The sequence below is a fragment of the Aulonocara stuartgranti genome, assembly GCF_965226115.1.
Source record: "Aulonocara stuartgranti genome assembly, chromosome: 18".
NCBI lineage: Eukaryota > Metazoa > Chordata > Actinopteri > Cichliformes > Cichlidae > Aulonocara > Aulonocara stuartgranti.
The window spans coordinates 26,528,427-26,547,998 of record NC_138954.1 but is presented as its reverse complement, the minus strand read 5'-3'; the positions used below and the strand labels follow the sequence as shown (position 1 = coordinate 26,547,998).

General features: G+C 41.7%; 1 protein-coding gene across 3 annotated transcripts; it reads right to left on the bottom strand.

Annotated features, from left to right (window-relative positions):
- Positions 1-2,386: 2,386 nt before the first annotated feature.
- LOC309694150 (SUN domain-containing ossification factor) lies at positions 2,387-17,035 on the bottom strand. Of its 3 annotated transcripts, none has more exons than XM_082513960.1 (24): positions 16,750-17,035; positions 13,528-13,633; positions 13,144-13,263; positions 12,625-12,845; positions 12,438-12,539; positions 12,174-12,315; positions 11,969-12,086; positions 11,713-11,837; positions 11,534-11,601; positions 11,321-11,428; positions 11,023-11,128; positions 10,594-10,614; positions 9,784-9,839; positions 8,587-8,669; positions 8,262-8,315; positions 8,090-8,155; positions 7,287-7,374; positions 5,467-6,807; positions 5,250-5,337; positions 4,324-4,428; positions 3,890-4,047; positions 3,590-3,684; positions 3,431-3,486; positions 2,387-3,082 (listed from the first exon to the last, which is right to left on the bottom strand). In XM_082513960.1, the coding sequence occupies exons 1-24, from the start codon at positions 16,806-16,808 to the stop codon at positions 2,630-2,632; spliced, it is 3,939 nt and encodes a 1,312-aa protein (XP_082370086.1). In that variant the 5' UTR covers positions 16,809-17,035; the 3' UTR covers positions 2,387-2,629. The 3 variants fall into 3 exon arrangements, with proteins under 3 accessions (XP_082370086.1, XP_082370087.1, XP_082370088.1); XM_082513961.1 differs by having other exon boundaries at positions 3,590-3,681; XM_082513962.1 differs by lacking the exon at positions 10,594-10,614.
- Between the last annotated feature and the right edge of the window lie 2,537 nt (positions 17,036-19,572).

Sequence of the window (19,572 nt, the reverse complement as noted above, 5' to 3'; positions counted from 1 at the left end):
CACGCTCTGTGGGGTGTTTTTCTTTTCTAAAAAGCACTTCAGCCGTGCAGGACAAAAACAGGGAGCACGTTTAGATGAGCATTTCTCACTGGAGAGTCTAACGAGTGCATTTAATAACGGAACACAAACACGATAAAAGGGACGGCACTTTCATTGGCTTTATAGAGGCACAAGCAAATGAGTTCGTACTGTGGAGAGCAGCAGCCTATTAGCCCTTGAGCTAATTTACTTCTATCCTGAGTGATGACTCATCACATGGATGGTGATGGTAGATCAAACAGAAAAACAATCCCCCAGCAGAAGTTTATGATAATGCTGGACTGCCCCCTGCTGGACGTCGTGAATCATTTCTTACATAATGGAGGTTACTGCAGTTCACCTTTATATTACTTGCAGACCTGGGTGAAATTTTTGGTATTTCTATTAAAACTGCTGTGCTCAAAAAAAAGTGACACAGTCTGATTTAATGTGAAGTGTACGGACTTACTGTGCTTATTTATATGACTTATAACGTCCACCTGCGCATCTCTCCCAGCCCCATAAGCTTCATCTCAAGTACATAATCGCCTTTTAAAAAGCTGCGAGACCTCATAAAATTAATCACCGTCCAAAGAAAATAGAGGAAAACATCTTAAGCCAATCACATGCAAGTCAAGCCCCGTAAAACAAGCGTTTTTGTGGCCTATTAGAGGTAGTGTCACCCATCTCGCTGACCTCCATTAGCTGCCGCTGTCTGATGCGACGCAACATTCTTCTTAATGCAGTCAACCACAACTGGCATTGAAGAACTGTATACAGAAGCAAGCACAACATTATGCAAACACCAACACTACGCATCAATCACATGCTGCCAGCAGAACCTTCTGATACTCAGTGCCATCTCTCTGGGGTGATTCTGTGTCACTCTGATTGCAGGGGTATCATTATTTTCCTCTGGGGCTCAGGGCACAGGGTCAACAACAGATCATCGCTCCAGAGGCCAGGGGCTCATTGACCTGCTCCGAGTGCTTCGGTGAAGTGCAGGCTTTCAGCTCGGGAGGTCTGAGCTCAAATCCATCGCAGCTGATCATTTTAATTTTCTCCTAATGGCATTTGCAGCATCGCTGGGAATTTAATGTAAGCTTCTACAGTAAGAGTGTTATTAGTCATGAAATTCACGAGTGTCAAAGTAGCGCACGATTCCTGCTCTGCAAGATGACTCAACAATGCAGCAAGCTGAAAGGGGAGAATTTAACATTTAAAAGCTAAAACACATCAAAGACTGAAGGTAAAAACGGCCACTTCATTAGGTACACCTGTTCAACTCCTCGTTAACACAAACCTGTAATGAGCCAATCGCATGGCAGTGCATATAGGCGTGGTCAAGAGGACCAGCTGAAGTTAAAGTGAGCATTAGCATGAGGGGAAAAAGGTGATATAAGTGGCTTTGATTGTAACGTGGTTGTTGGTGACTGGCTGGATTGAGTGTCTCAGAAAGTGTCGTTGTACTGGGGTTTTACCACACAACTGTCTGTAGTGTTTACAGAGAATAGTCTGAAAAAGAGGAAATATCCAGTGAGCAACAGCTCTGTAGGCCAAACCCCCCCCCAAAAAAACCCTGTTGATGACAGATGTTAGAGGAGAATGCTTTGAGCACCCTGATAGGAAGAAAACAGCAAGTCAAATAACATCCTGTTACAACCAAAGTACGAAGAATAGCATCTCTGAACGCACAACAGATGGGCTACAGCAGCAAATCGCCACACCGAGTGAAAAAAAAGGTGCCTGTCCAGGTTCAGAACTCGGCATGAACATGAAGGCTGGTGATTAGCTATGTAATAGTGTGTGTGTGTGTGTGTGTGTGGGGGGGGGGGGGTATTATATTGGCAGACTTTGGGCCTCTTAGAACACCATAACCTACCACAGTATTGTTGCTTAGCATGTCCATCCTTTTATGTCAACTGTGTCTGTCTTCTGCTGGCTGCTTCCATCTGGATAACACAGTTCAAACTATGTGAACATAAAAATGAGTTCACTGCACTCAAACAGCCTCCACAGTCACTAGATTTCAATCCACTCACCACTAATAGGAGATTCAATCATAAACACAACTTGGATGTAAATATGGACCAAAATGTTTCTTTGATGTTGATGTTTGAAGTCCAACCCAGTACCAGTAATAAGCTATTTAACCCATTCTTTGGTGAGGGGGGCACGTGTTACCTGAAGTAACATAGCAGCTTTTATTTTGAAAGAGAGATTAGCCACAGCAAATAATTGTTTCAGTTCTTGATTCCTGGTCACATGATATTCGGATTTGTGTTTTGAAAGTGGAAATTCCTTCAACAACAACAAAAATAAGACGTTCACATCTTGAGACCTGTTGGGTCAATAATCACGTTCACTATTCACAACCAAAAGAGGAAAAAGCTTTAATGGAAAGCTGGGAAGACATTTTTTTGATTTGAAGTAAAACAAATGCAAATGATAAGAACTGAACAGTGACGATGAAAATAAAATGAACTTTAAGAGCGAACAGATTGTCTCGCGTTGAAACTTAAAGCTGCCTTTGTCCACAAAAGTAAACAGATGTCCTCTTTTAGAAAGAGTTGAGCAGTGGGTGAAGGGGAGGTTTTTGTCACTGTTTGAGTTAGACGGGACCTGAGAGCGCCACAAATGTCTTAGTGCTTGGCTCTGATTTCCTCCTCATGATGTCTTCTATGGTCGAAATGGGCAACGGTTCACTTTCGTCCCTCCGAGGAGCGTGAAGAAAATCCACCACCGTGCAGCTGGGCTTAGGACGCCTGCGTCGCCATGCCCGTTTCTCTGCCCGGCTCTTGGGTGGAGGGAGGCCGTCACAGATTCGAGAGCAGGCTGTGGTGAGGCCACAGAAAGAGGGGTCGTCTGAATGAGAAGATCCCTCCGAGCTCCCCTCTGACGGTGAGTCTCTAAAGGTAGGGTGAAGTAAATTTTTTGTAAGGGGGATGGGGTTTGTGGTGACAGGCACTCCGTTGCATACTCCATTGGTCAGCTCAGGAGAAGACTGTAAGGAGGGTTTCAGAGTCTCCACCTTTTCTAGGGGTTTCATCTTACGGCGTCTCCTCTGTGTAAGAAAAGAATCGGACAAGGCAGAAACATGAGATGCATTTTAATCACGATACCCTGGTAAAAGGGTTAATACCTTCCTGATATTACACTGTGACAATACAACACCAGTGCATTGTGCTAAACCCCAACGTTCAGTTTACTAGTTGCAAATTTATAATGGTTCACAGCTTACTGAACTCAGTAAAAACTCCCCACTGGTGGGGTTTCCATGCTGCGCAATACTCAATATTGCATCTCCTTGCAAGTTCTTTTTTTTGACAGTTTTGAAACTCAACACACATCGTGATATACTGACCAAGCCCCCCCTTCCCCCACAAACCACGCTACTAAAAGCGTTACACACCTTTCTGTTTGCTGGATAAAGACTCTCTGTTCCCTCTGCATGCATGCATTCTGGGCCTGTTACAGAAAAAAAGGTTAATTTCTACAAGCTGATTAGCGATTTTTAGCTAAATAAAAAGCAGATTCTTAAAACTTTCTGTGTTATGTGGTGCAACTTTACCTTCAGTGGTGGCTAACTGGAATGAGTCAGAGTTTATGAGTGGATAGGACGCACTCCTCTTCAAACCCAGTTCATCACAGCAGGAGAACTGTCTGCTAAGGATAACATTCAGTGTATTAATGGTTAGTGGAGAAGACAGCACACACCACCTTTATCAAGATATCTTGATGAACAACTCAAATTGTCCTAATGAGTAAAAATCACTCATTGCACTGCAACTTCTCCTCACAACTCCTAAGAGCCCATTTGAAGTGCTCTCTTTCTACTTATGGCTTCAGGTGGCAGAAGTTGTGTTTGTACCTTTCAGGACAGCAGTAGGTGTAGCTCTTAGGCGAGGGTGGCTCTGGTTCTGTGGTTGGAGGTACAGTGGAGAGGCGACAGTGGTTGGCACACAGTAGAAGGCCGAGAGACAGACACAAGAAGAGAGACAGCAGCAGGTAATTCTGCCTGTCTGATACCTGGAACGCAGGAAAGTGATTTTAAGTAACATGTGATATGTTGATGATGAGGACAGAAAGTACTCTGACAAAAAGCGTTATAAATACACTGTGAGGGGTTTTTATAAAGTTGGTTAAATATTAGCAGCTTCTCCTCATGCAAAAGCACCTAATGAGCAAGAGCACCAGCGCACCCTAATGACTGAGTGAGAAGACTCAATTTACTCCATTTGGGAAAAGGCAGGAAAAAAAACAGGACTGCAGATGACAGCTTTGTGCCCGGAGTGTTGCACACACCTCATTCTGCAGTTGGCTGACTCTGACAGACAAGTTGAGAACCAGCTGAGTCACGTTCTCCAGTTGACCCTGCAGAAACTGGATGGATTCAGTCTGACGTTGGTCCTATGGGCGTAAAAAGGCAACACATTAGCAACCAACCGCACAGGTTCACGTCACTGAAATGATATGCAAAGGTATGATGAGTAAGTATTTTGGGGTATAATAAGTGCTTGCTCTGTTCACTTGTAAACAAACACAGAGGCATTTCCCTTTGAAATTTCTCTTCCAAACACAATTTTGTGTTGTTGACTTTTCATTGCAACACTTGAAACAAAAGTGCAAAATGGGACCAACTTGAAATTATTTTTGCTACTCTCTTTTTTTCCAGTGTGTTTAAAATATGGTCAAATCTGATATCGTTATTTGCTGCTGATATCCAGTCTATTATTTATGTATTCTGTAGTGGACCAAAACAAATCTACTGTGGTCATAAGCTAAAACAATGAGCTACATGAAACTGAAATGTGACTATTTTACTGACTGCACCACAAAAATATGGAGCAACATTAGCATTCATGTGCAGTTGAGCTCCTGCCCACCTGACAACTCTCCAATAGGTCTATTCGCCCTCTTTCTAACTTAGAGTAAACGGTGCGTTAATGGACCATAAAAACAAAAACAATGAGTTGAACTCCACGTTGAGTTGCGAAGAATTGCAAAGCCAGTTAAGGGTAGGTGTTTGAGCCATCGCTAATAGAAAATATTGATTAGCGCAATTTGGATCCCAAGAGCTTTGAGGAAAAACACATCTGACCCTTGGAGGCAGCTGCTACGTCATGTGGCTGTTCTACAGTCCAAACAAACAGCAAGAAAAGATTTTGGAAAGAAGCAGCCATCTCAAAGTCAGACAAAGAGCTCTGCATGAAAACTGTGTTGTTGTTTACCTGTTCCTCTGCAATTCTGGAAGTGTTCTGCAGTTTAATGATGGTTTTGTTGAAAGCCTTTTGCATCTCTTCCATCTGCTTTCGATACCTTAAGAAGAAGAAGACGAAGATTTTTTTTTTTTTTTTTAAAAAGGATCACTGTAACCTCAGCTCATTAACAAAAACAACCTTTGTATTTTTGTTTTCCTCACTCCTCATGTCCTTCCACCATCCTCACCTCTGGCTAAGCTGCTCCAGGTAGCGTCCGCTCAGTGACATGTTCATCTCCAGGGCCTTAATGCGGTTGTTGAGTCTCATGAAGACCGACTCTTTCTGGCTCGAGCTGTGCACCGGGTTCCCGTTCTGCTCTGTGCCATTAGGGGGCTCTGCATAGATGTCCGAGAGGGACGGTGAGGTGGGTGAAGAAGGAGTTGGGGAGGATGGGCGAGGCAGCTGACCGTTGCCACTTGAAGATGCTGAGATGTCGTCTGCAAAATCCTCCATTTTAGCATCTGCGATGGCTGCGTGACCGCCAGAAGGCTCAGGTTCTGCAGCAGGTTCTGGAGCAGGGGGGGATACTTCAGAAGAAGCAGTGCTGCTTTCGGGTACAACAGCTGAGTCAGGCTGCTGCTCTAAATGAGGGGAGCCTGTGGGTGCAGGGACTGGAGATGGATCTGTTTTGTCTTGGGTTTGAATGAGGACATTTGTTTCTACTTGAGTGACATCAATCTCCAGCTTCTCCTCTGGGGGTGCCACCGATATGTCGTCTGCTGTGGCACTGGTGCTTGGTTTTACAGGGACAGAGCTACTGAGAGAAGCCGAAGGCTCGATGTGCTCTTCTACCTCCAGCACATCCTGGCTGTTCTCCGGCCCTGGCTCCTTTGCCGGTTCCAAGGTGGACAGCTGTGGCGTTTCCACAATATGGGTAGGTTTGGCTGCAGATGAATCAGCATCGCTGGATTTGGGGAGCGTCATGGTTTGACTGGGCTCCCGGAGAGGCGATCCAGATGCAGATTCTTCTGTGTTCCCAGCAGGCTGTGATACCTCCGATTCTACAGCTTCACTCTCTGGCTCCTGCTCAGAAGCTTGTTCTTTGTCTTGGAGCTGATGCAGCTCACTCGGGTGCTGCTGAGGTTCGGGGTGGGCAGATGAGTGCGTAGGTGGGTGCCAAGATGGTGTTTGGGTAGAAGGAATTATTTGCTGTCTTTCTGCTGTTTGGCATTCCCTGTGTTTGGATAGTGAGGCAGAACACTGCTGCTGGAAATACTCCAGAAGAGAAGCTGCACAGGAGCATGGAGAAGAAAGTGAAGGAACTGGAGGGCAGTACTTTAAGCTTTCCTGTTGTCTCTCATGATGATCCTTTTTCTCTTCTTCCAAGTCATCCTCCTTATCCAGAAGGATGATTGTAGAGCTGATAGGTTCTTCCTCATCCTTGTCTAAAGGAAGAACTATTTTTTCCTCCATGGGTGGGAGCTCTTGTTTGACACCTTCAGATGTGGTTGACGTCTCTAGGGCAGAGTTTTCCACAGTTTCAGGGATATCAGTGTCTTGTGAAATCTGCACGTCTTCAGAGTCTGGACTGGAGAAACGATGTTGTAAATATTAAATGCAGAGAAGAGCAAAAACTGTAAAAGACTTATAGCCTTAACCAGTGTCGTCTACACACGTACAGAAATTAAAACCGCAGCTTATCCTTTATGTATTTTAGTGAAACACAGCAGTGCTCCATGACCTGCGGCATTATTCATCACTTTTCAATTCTGATAATAAAAATACAATTTGGTTTGCTGAAATTTCTAAAATGCTTTTTTCCAGCTCTGAAAACAATACCAGCATTTGTTGAAAGTTTGCCTGTGGTCAGTTTAAAACCATCTCTCACTTTTACACATCGAAAACGCCACGCCATAGGTCACAGGGAGCACTATTGCATTTGTGTGAAGAGGCTCAGAGGGACGTGCAAAATCTACTAACTATTAAAAAATGAAAAACACTATAGATAACACAGGTAATCAAAGGGAGTAAAATAGTGAACCTGTGGTACATCTGACAGGTACTCACACTGAAGTAGTAGTGATAGTAGTTTCAGTGGTGGATTCAAGGGGCTGCGATGGCTCAGTTATGTTCACTTCTTGGGTTGAAAGGCTGCCTGAAAAAAAGAAAATCAGAAAAATGTAAATCAACAACAAATGTTTCAAAAGTACAGTTTAGTCAACTTCAACATTTTTGATTAAAGGAAAAAACTAAACAAAAATAAGCTTGTCAATCCTGAACGTTGTATAAGACTGAAAACTTTACAAAAAAAGTGTCAGAAAAGTGTGTGAAACAGAAATTAAAAACAAATGATTTAAAAGCTGTATTTATATAAAACTAGAACAACGTGCAGCATAAAATGCTGAAATTCAAATATCTTTCTCTTGAATGTTATATATTTGTATTACAGTTAATGAATGTACTTTTTATTTTCTAGCAGTAACACATTGTAGTCAAGCTGTGTTTTTGTAGTTTTAGAATCCAAATATTATTTTCCTTGTTGATTAATATGAGATTTTAACTGGTTTGGTTTCGTCTGGCTGAGTTAATCAAGGCCTCTCCTTATGTCGTGTACACTAACACATCCCCTAACATCAAGGAATCAGGTTGGATTGCAGGTTAAATGACTTACAAATTTCCAAAGGCTTAGTATATTTTTTATATTTGCATGGTAGGGGTTCAAATTAAACCCACAGATTGTTTTAATTTTACATTTACACCGGACCCTGACTTTTTGGGAAATTTGGATAGCTTTTATTATGCTTACTCTAGACAAGGTAAAATAAGAAAACAGTAGAGTGTTATATGCATATATGGCGTGTTGTCCGTACCATTCATCTCTGTGCCTCCTCCAAGAACGTTGACAGCAATATTGTTCACCATGTTTAAAATAGCATCTGAAGAACAAATGATAACATCAGTCACAAGTTCACACAAACACAATCTGAGCTTGAGAACAAATGTACTCATCTTCATGCTCTAGGAGTTTAAAATCAGACTTGCCTTTTGCTGATCCAATTAGATCAGCCTCACCAGGTGCCGATCCAGAGGGATAATCTGTAGGGAGTGTTATTAAACGCTTTCATATATATGTAAGAAATTAAAATCACCAACCAATATAAATGTAAAGTAAACTACTATGACATTAGCTTAGTTTTACACAAAACAAAACTTTAAAAAAAAAATTCAAAAGGGATGATTTCAATACTAATTTATTATTCTCAAACTGTACTGACAGCTGCACTTACACCAAGTTTAACAAGTCTATTTTTCTTTTCTTTTAACAGCAGTTTACAGTAATTTTAGCTACAACATCCTCTGTTCTTACCCAAGTCGTCGTCCTGATCATCTGGCCTTTCTGAGGGATCAACTATCTCCTCATATTCTTCCACCATGCTTGTACCAAACACCCTGTCATAAAAATAAGGATCCAAATCTATAACCACAGTCACACTGAAAGTAATTTACAGTTGTGGTCAGAAGTTTCAAACTGTCACACTCAAATAAGAGGAAAATGTTAAGAAACAACCCAGGAAACCTCACTGCTCATAGTTAATGAAATAATGAAGGAGGAAGACCAATTTCAAATTCTTCAGCTTCACTTCAAATCAACAGTTACAACTTGGACACAACTGAAAGAAATAATAATGGATTGGATTTATATAGCGCTTTTCAAGGCACCCAAAGCGCTTTACAATGCCACTATTCATTCACTCTCACATTCACACACTGGTGGAGGCAGCTACGGTTGTAGCCACAGCTGCCCTGGGGCAGACTGACAGAAGCGAGGCTGCCATATGGCGCCATCGGCCCCTCTGGCCAACACCAGTAGGCGGTAGGGTCAAGTGTCTTGACCAAGGACACAACGACCAGGACAGAGAGCCCACGGATCGAACCGACGACCTTCCAGTTACAGATACGCTAATAATCTCAAACACACATCAAACCTGGTCTAGGACTGGATAAATGCATAAACATTAAGCTCCAGCCTTGTAGAAAATATGTGGACTATGCTTCAAAGCCAGGTCCATGTCAGGAAACCAACTATTTTAAATGAACTCTACCAAGAAAAGTAGTTAAATTAAGACAGAAGCTTGTTGATGAATACCAAAATCATCTAGTCGAGGTGCAACTTGATAACGAACATTTAACAAAGACTAATGGGGGGGATGTGTACATATTTGAGCCTGTATGCACACTTATATATTCAAACTTGTACAACCAATTCTTGTTTGCTCCAAGTCACCAAATAGTTTTCACTTCCTCAAAAACTATTAGTCAGCAGTTTCTGAAACTGTGATTTAAATGCATCTTTAAACTCTGCAGAAGCAGGAAACAACTGCCAACAGGTTAGTTCCACTTTTTCTAACCAAAACCTTGATGTAGTACCAAAAATCAGACGCTATCTTAGCTTATGCTGTGTTATGGCTTCTTGCTTCTTGTGCAATATACCGATTGTGACTTATTTAAATAGATTTGATTTGCTTCACACTGCATGCTGTGCGTTAGGAGCACTATCACGTACCTTATGAGACTAAGTGGACAGAAATGTTCAGAGCCAAAGTGAGAGACCAGCTCTACCTACAACAAAAAATGTAAAAAATGCAAAACTCATTCAGATTATTTCATATCTTGTGTTGCAGATTTATAAAATCATCAGCAGAGTTATTAATTAACAGCAAAGCATTGATTTTGTTATAAAGTCAATTAGTGTAATGAAAAAAAAATGATGGGTTGACAGACTGTGTAACCAGGAAATCAGAGAAATTTGAGAAACATAATAATGGGTATTATTCCGAGGATTATCAAATGTTCACATGTCTGAAATAAACACTTTGGAAAAGCAGCCAATGGACGTTACAATGGTTTGCAGGCAGCACAGCAAGTTAGATCTGATTCTGTTTGAATGGTAAATGGTAAATGGCCTGTATTTATATAGCGCTTTACTAGTCTCTAAGAACCCCAAAGCGCTTTACATATCCAGTCATCCACCCATTCACACACACATTCACACACTGGTGATGGCAAGCTACATTGTAGCCACAGCCACCCTGGGGCGCACTGACAGAGGCGAGGCTGCCGGACACTGGCGCCACCGGGCCCTCTGACCACCACCAGTAGGCAAGGGGTGAAGTGTCTTGCCCATGGACACAACGACCGAGACTGTTCAAGCCGGGGCTCGAACCGGCAACCTTCCGATTACAAGGCGAACGCCCAACTCTTGAGCCACGATCGTTTCATTCGGATCGCAGCAGTTAGACACAAAACACACTCCCCTCCACGTTTACTGTTCAGTTCACCCAACGACAGAGCACTACAAGAAGGACAAGCTAACCTTTATGTACTTGGTGAACATCTGAAGCAAGAAAAAAGGGAAAAAGAGAAATATTAAAAGAGATGTCAGCATGCATTAAAAACGAGACTAGAGAGAGTATGCTGGCTTCACCTGAGTCACTCGGGCAAATGGCAACAGCATCTCTAACACTTTTCAAAATGGCAAAGCCACATTACATGCATTTAAGACACGAAGCTGACAAATCTACCAAGAATACAAAGAGAAATATCAGCAACACCAGGGACAAAGAAAAAAAACACTCCTACAGTACAGTCGGGTAATAGTCGGCTGCAGATCGAAACAACTGTTCGTAATGTAATTACACTGAAAGATTACAGCAATTTGTTGCACACATTCAGCAGAGAATAAAGGAGATATAGCGAAATAATTCAAACAAACAACAAAACAAAAAAAGAATATAGTGCTCACCTTTACATATTTTGCATAAAGATGCTCATCCAGTGGGAAGCTCTGAACTGTACGTTCATCCCGGGCGTGAAAGGTTCCCAGCTTTAGCCATTTATTTGTTGGGTACCTGCAAAAGTACATTCATACAGCACAGTCAGATTAGTCGATGACTGAAGCTGCAGCTTGGTGTCGCTGGAAATTCCAGCAAGAAACAAAAAAGATGACAAATGAAAATGTAAATAAGTGAAAATGCGATCTTCTTTTAGAAGATATTAAAAAGATGACATGACAGATCCGACAGCATAGCCACTGGGCATACCTATTACTAATGGACACAAGAAAGTCTTTAGGTGTAGACGAGAAGAGTTCAAAGTTGGCGATGACCAACTGCTTCACCTGGATGGGCTCACAGAGCTCAATAATGAACCTGAGCATCAGAGAGAGGGTGGAAAAAAAATAGAAAACTGGGTTTAAGAGGAGAGAAAAAGAGAATTGACTCATTTGTGGATAGAAGGAAAGGGATGCAACATACCAGATTTTATTACTGCAGGGGTTTAGCATGTATAAATCCATATTCTCCTTCAATATGGCTGAAGTGCTCTGCATTGAACAAAGAAGTATGAGTTGAATTTGTCACTGTGTCAACATCCAGCAGGAGAGGCAGATTTTATGATTTCATGGTGAATGGAAAACATAAGCATCATTTTATACCTTAGCCTCGGGGTTAGCGCCAAGTATCTTGGCCCCACACTCCACTGAGGCGTAGTTATTAAAGTTCTTCTGGACCTTCTTCACTGTATGAGAACCCACGTTGTCGGAAGTGTGAGTAGACTGAGCTATGGTGAGAAAAAAAATGGGGGGGGGGGGGGGGGGGGGAGATATATAGAGATATATATATTTTCACACTTTTGCAGTTTATTCTAGTACAGAAATGGTTGCAATTTCAAAATTCATATTCTGATCGTACTTTTTTCATTCTCCACCTCCATCATCTTGCGTTTCCACTCATCAAAAGTGGGGATGTCCTCGGGGTCTTTGGTGCTCACACTTGAATCTGTGTCTGTGGTACCAGGGGAGCTCAAGTCCTGTCACAGATAATGAGACAATGAGAGCTGGGACAGCTCCTCTGGCGTGAAAGGAAAAATAGTTCACATCGAATCCACGCTCCTTACCGCCTCCTTGAGTGTGTGCGAGACGTTGGATTCCAGGTGCTGCGTACCGTGACCAGCAGGAGAACTCAGAGGAACATCAGTGTGGACTTTAGTACCTGCAGTGTGAACATTGGAAGTGTTCTCCAGAACAATTGGAGGGCTGCTGTAGTAACGAAAAATGCATCGTTGCCATCGTTTAAAGAGAGTCGAGAATGAATTTATTTATTTAACTACATCCAGAGGTTTTTAAAATCTTTCAAAGGGTGAAATGTTAACTGTACCTACCTGTCACTGTCATATGGATTGTTCTCTTCTTCACATTCAGCAGGAGGCAGGTCAGAATCATTGACCTCAGAAGCAGCTACATCTAAGGCATCGCCCGGGACTCTGAAATTAAAGGGAAAAAAAACATTTTAGCAGGAGCATTATATGAAACAAACATCAGCAGTGAGATTTGACAACAGTAACTTGCCCCTTGGGGATGCTGTCTTGAAGATTAACTTTGCTGGGGCTGTCGTTAGTTTCGGCAGAAAATGCAGCGACAGAGTCGGGGGAAGGCGGCGGGGAGGCATGCTCCTGATCTTGAGTGACAGAGATTTCTATATGCTGACTTTCAGAGCTGTGCTCAGGTTGTGATATTCCTTTGTCTGCCTCCAGCTCTACCTCAGCAGCAGACTCGTCTGCTTCAAAGGCCTGATGGATAAAGACAAAGATGGATAAAGATATTTGCGCTGTTGAGTGCAGTGGTATTGTTTGGCCCATTTACCAGAGCTGGACTGATCAATGAAACACTTAAAGCTCTGAATATCCCTGAACGTTCGTGACCTTGATTGCTTCTCTTGCGGTGAAAGTTTTATGCTGATGGAAACAAGATGTAAAACCCTTTTGAAGTCTTAGCTAAAACATGTTTTGACATCCATTTTTGACATTCTTACATAGCAGACAGTGATTGCAATATTAAATATAAATGAAAGCTGCAGTCATACTATACCATATCATATTCTTTTTGGCCCACTTCTTGTGGCATCTGCTCCTCTTTGACACGATCGTCTTCTGTTGGTGGCTCATTTTCAGAGAAAGGCGGGGCAGGTACGACCAAGCTTTCCTCGACCTAGTCACGACACAATAACATTTCACTGATATTATTACACCCCCAAATTTGAGTGAGCTGCTAAAAAACTTTGCTCAGTCCAAATATTCAGATGTTGTTGTTGTTAATCTGCTACAAATCTAGCACAGCAAGGCGTTTCCAGAGCTGTTAAACAAACAAAGGAGTGCATAGTGAAGTGTCTGGTCACAAAAGCTATTCATCACATCGACCTGTACAAGCTCTGAGCCATGAGGTAAGTTCTGGTACAGTATTGCACAACGCTACCTCGTGACGATGGAAGTGTTCCTGAGGCTCTTCTTCCGAGCTGACCTCCTTTGGGGACACGGGGCTCTGGGCCTCTCCTTGCAGCTCTGCGCAACCAACATAGCAACTGTGGTAGCGAAGGGACAGAGTGAAAGACGGTCAGTGCCACAATACCACCGAGTCGGTTTTGAAAAGCAGGGTCACTTCATTTTGTGGAAAACAAAGAGCTCGGATTCTGAGGATGTGAGGAACTTTTAAAACTCTTGCAACAAGCGAACAAAACAACACTTTTATTTCAGGGCAGTGAGTCATGAACGGAGAAACCTGCAGCCCAGTGTCACAGTGTGACGCACCGAGCGTTCACGTGGCCGTACCCCAAGGAATCAGTTTATCTTATCTGCATGCAGAGCCAGGGAATGTTTTCAGAGCCAAAAGACACACCTCAAGCACACTGCACATTACTCAACCTGTCTGTGAGACCTGCTATTCATGTGTTATTCATATCCTAATATTGTTTTAATTGTGGGATGAAGGATGAAAGTATTTGAGGAATGATGATTACTTCGGATGACTGTGCATATTTCTGAATAACAACCAAATTTTTTTAAAAAGGGTCTTTAAATGTTTATGTACAATATTTTTTCATCAACTTAAAAAACTGGAACAAAACCTAATTGTGGCATTTGCAAATGTTTTGACTCCTCTTCACTTATCAAGTGAAGAGGAGTCAAAACCTTATGTAATTAACTAATAAGGGCTTGTAAATGGCCAAATGCTCCTAGTAGGACTGTGAGCTGATGATATTTCCAAAGCTGGCCTCCATGCAGCTAACACAGATGACGCTCACTGATGCCCACAAAGCAGGTGAAAGCTATAAAAAGCCTGAAGAGCTTGCAATTTCCTTTGTCTAAAATGTCATTCGAAACAGATGAAACTGGCAAGAGGACTGTGGAAGTCTGCAAGAATCAATTAGGGTACTCGCGTCTCTGCAGTTCAAAAATCATTTGTCTCGAGGTGCTGGAATTTTGGATACACTTATATATTAAAATATGCCTTTATTTTGAACCCTACAAGTCCGTTGGGTGACACAATCCCAAAAAGAAAAAGGTCCGGGTCACAGTGACTGCCCCCTTGGCAGAAAAACAACAATAAACAGCAGTAACAAGCCTAACAATAGCTGCGAAAATGTCAAACTGGTGTCCTCAAAGGCCACGCTCTAACAGTCACTTGGCAACAACCCAGGTCATGACATGGATTTTATTCTGGATTCCAGCTCAGGTATTTTACTTGGCCGGCTGCCTGGCTGGCATCGCTTTTGTGTTGATCTGACGTGAGGCTCGACTAGTCAAAAACACCCATGAACAACAGAGCATTTGTTTTCTAATTGAAAGTCATCTACCACAGTGTGATGCCAAAGGAGCAACAGTGGTGCTGAGCCACAGCCAGCTAAATAATTCATTACCCAATTACAAAGGGTTGAAACACTCACCATCACATTCAAAAAGCTAAGATGTGCTCAGTCTCACCGCAAATGCATTAAACGTTTGTATTACACAGTATGTTATTATTATCTTTGAGAAATGAAATGGGTCGTATAAACGCAGGATTTGCAAAACACAGGATTAAGTTTTTAAGTGATAGTAGTGCCAATGCAACACCATGAAAAAAAGACTTAAAGAGCAGCCTTAATATGTGGAAGTGAAGTGCTGACCGCTGCAGCAGATGAAACACGTCTACCACAAGTGCAAAGATCATGTATGTGTGCTCACTCTTGTCAGACTGTCCTTGGGAAACATGTCTGATATGTGACTCTGATAGGAAAAAATGACACATAGTATGATTTCACCTGTATGGTGGTTTATTACTTCAATGAAATAAATTAGTGGTAGAAAAATTAAATCACACACTTTTTTTTAAACAAATGCTGAACCAGCTTTTTAGATATACGGTAATTAAAGTTAGTTAAATACAGTTTTATTTATATAGCACCAAATCACAAAAGCAGTCACCTAAAGGTGCTTTACACTTAGAGTAAAGACCTTCAATAATAGAGAGAAGCCCCCAACAATCAGATGATCCCCTATGTGCAACCACTTGTAGACAGCGGATAAGAAAAACTCCCTTTTAACAGGAAGAAACCTCTGACAGAACCAGGCTCAGGGAGTAGCAGCCACCTGCTGCGACCAGCCAGCTACACTCCCTAAATGTAAATATGGAGAAAAAGCTACTGAATCCTGGTATATCAGATGTATGGGTCTCATGTTAAACATCATACCATGACATCAGTGTTTCTCTAACACGGTAAAAGGAGTTTTGTACTCTTCCTGCTATGATACTCTAGTGGCATCAACAACTTCATTAAATTCCACGGCTTTTTCATGGGGTACAAAGCTGATAAACATTAAAAGGCAAAAGCAGCATCACGTAAAGCTTCTGTCTGAAATAAGAGTTAAACTGATGCTGTTGAAAGTAGGCCATGCCAACATCACCACTATAGATCCTAATAAAATGTTACATCGTGTCCCTCCCTCCCCTTCTGTCTGAAGCACAGCAGGCAGTTTGTTTGATGGTTTGTTGCCATCCTATTAAATCAAGCCTAGAACCCACATTCATCCTAAACCCTGTTTCTATGTTCTGTGTCAGAATTACAGAGTCCCAGCAAACTCAGGCTTCCACAGGACAGACATGACTGACGTGCAAGGCCCATAATCCTGTCAGCAACTGATGAACCAAACCTGTGTAACGTCTGATCCGCCACGGCATGGGTTGTCACTGATGTACACGGAGCAGATTAGCGTGTGTGTGTGTGTGTGTATGTAAACCAGGCTGTCTTGGTCAGTGTCTTCTAGAAAGGTAACAGTTAAGCTAGAGCTCAGACAGACTTCGCACAGGTGCCAAACTTAAAGCGGCTGGTAACATTCAAATCATATTCTGGCTTCCAGACCGTAACATTTTCATGAAGTGAACAACTTCGCGAGGTCGTTTAAAGCTAGCGCTTCCCAAGCCCGCTTTAAAGTTAGCTGGTTAGTAGTCAGCTACTCAAGCTAACTCGTCTGCGAACAAGTCAGAAGTCAGCCAGGTGCCACATCACACCACAATGTTTACGCAAGCTAGCCAGACAAAGCGATGTAAAGGTTAACCTTGGGGTAATCTTTACTCGGGCTGTTTGGCAGTTTGAATATTTTGTGTTTTTCAGCGAAACAACAGTACTGTTTTCAAACGGGACTAATTAAACTAACTCACCAATAGACAACAGCTAGCCACACTGACACAAGTCGCCACAACAGTGGTGTCATCTTCATCCCTCTCCAGCCGGGACAGACATCCTCTCCGCGCTCACAGAAACGTTGTATCTTTTTGCTACGCTGTCTTTCACAGCGGTGTATAACATAAACCGATCCGCTGTTTCCTGTTAACAAAGCTGACGTTGGCGGTTTCACTGGTGAAGTGTGATGCTAACTGCTGTAACTCCCCCCACACACACACATACACACACAACTTGCTACCGGGTCACCGCGAAACTGTCCAATGAAAACACAGCGACGCCATGGCGCAGTTCAAACTGAGCGTATGTTGGGAGCGCTCGTTTTGTAGCGCCTGGTCGCCCGATTGTATTGTATTGAGCTCCTTGAAGTGAAGTATTTTAAATTTGTCAAGGGAGTGGGATTTTGCCTTTCAAGCGTTATCATTTGCGATAATCAAAACATACCCGCAGTGTTATAGTGTTACGATCATGCGGGGTGTGGACAGCTAATGGAAATTCACACAAGCTCCGTAAAACATATAAACTTAAACTCTCACTGTATACCCCATTAAATAACTTTATAATAAACCCCAAATTCCACACCGTGAAACTTACATGCGTGCTAAAGATAGTATATGTTTTTTAGTTTTTGTTTTTTTTGGTGCAATCACATGTAACTTGACCTCAAATATTGCAAATCGGTGCGTTTCTTGCACCAGTTTTACAAAAGTATCAGCCTGTATCTCAACAGGTCAGCGCAATTATCAGGAATGCGAAGAGTCCTGTGTTATTTTTGGCTGTGAGGTTCACTTTGCAATTAGATATCGTGCACTGCAGCAAACAGCAGTGAATGCTGTTTTATATTAAACCCACTAGGGGGAGCCCTCTGCTCAACCCTGCGGGGTTTTCAAATTGTGAAACATAACTATAGGCGTTAAGGAGATCATTTGAAACTCACCTTGGTATAAGCAAATCACGGGGTGATGAGCCCAAGAGCCATCATGTGCCTAAAGTGCTAAATGAAAAGAATCATCTCTTCCATGAATAGAGCTCCAAGCTCACTTGAGCAGCACTTTAGCTTAGTGTGACTACAGGGCATGTGGCCAGTCATAATACAAAGCACACTTGGACTTTGAGAGGACAAAGATACTACATCCTGATTTGGGGATGACTGAGTGCACATTTGGACTTAGACAAAAATGAGTCCTTGGCTTTAAGAAAAATCTTTTTACAGGACTACATTCATAACTAACGAACGAAATGTGCTAAAAGAAACACTTTTTTCTGGGTCTTTTGGTAAATGGTAAATGGACTGGTTCTTTTAAAGTGCTTTTCTACACTAAATGAGCACTCAGTGTGCTTTTGCACTCAATTTCAAATTGTGTGGTCATAATGTAGAGTTTGGCAGTTCATTTCTTACCAATGCATGAAAATCAGAAATCATGTAACATCGCTACATTTTGGGAATTCATGTACTGAACAGTTTTTTGTTTTGTCCCTAGTTGAAATAAACTTTTACTACCAGACCAACCTAGACTTCTGCTGCCACCAAGTGGCTACAAGTAAATCACATTACCATCATTAACATCAAGAGGTTTTTCTTGTGCAGTGGATATGCAACCCGCATACTAAATACTGTGTTAGTGCCACAAAATGTGACAGATGGTATAGTTTACATATGTCTGTTCTATTAATTTCTGTTAATAACGTTCATTATATATATCTTACACACATCACCATCTCTATGCAGAATTTTAGTACATTTTCTACATTATGGAAGGCTTAATGTCTGCACAAAAAAAGCATAGAAACTGTAACAAACCTTTGTTTTAGTTGAGGAAAGCAAATAACCAGTGTAAAACACTCTGACCCAGCAAACACGACAAGATCATTGTTGTTAATCTGAGATGTGCAGTCCTCTGTCCACATATTGATGTTTGGGCTGGGTGAACAGAGGAAATTGCCACTGACTGACCTTTTTGTACTGTTTCAGTTTGTAATGCTCACAAACTGAAACTTCTAAATACATAAATGCAATTGATGCTAAGACTACTTTTTTAACATTTTTAAACACTTTTTACATAAAGAACAATAACCATTTAGGTAAATCTAGCATCTCTGGGCTTCAAGATAGCACATAAATAAGACTTTAAAACCTTTGAGGAGAGAAATGGCTGCAGTTTTGAAAGCATTTTTTAAATTCAATTTTATTTATGTAGTGCCAAATCACTACACCATGCAGTTTTAATGCTTGCAGAACTTGGTTTGGCATTGCTTTGCTTATGTAAGCAAGGCCTTCTGTGCCAAATAGCTTGTCGAGATTACATGTTGCTCCAAAAAATGCACATATTGTTCACGACATTGTTCACATGTCCACCATCCCATGGAAATATGGATGCTAGCTTTGGAAGTAAATAAGTGTATCTTGAGATCAGATTTTCAAAATGTATAAATAGTTATTGGTCAACAAACAGGACAGTTTGTGGCCATTCAGTACAAGTTTTATCCTTCACATACAAAGATTCATTTTTCTGAACCATTTAATGATATTATGTACCATAGATGGTGAACTTGCTAGATCATTTGGTAATTGACTTTATTACTTTTGAGATGTTCCACCGTGTGTTTATTAGCATTATACAACTTTTTCAGTTTTTTTTGTCCCTTTCCTCTTTTGGAAAGTGATTAATTTGTGCTTTTATTTACATTTTACAAAGCTTTACAACAGGAGTTTCATTTCTGTTCATTTTACGGTTGTGTGCTCATCCTGTTTCTTCAGGTGAACCTCTTCTCTTAAGTCCTTCTTTCACTAAAAGTGTCAT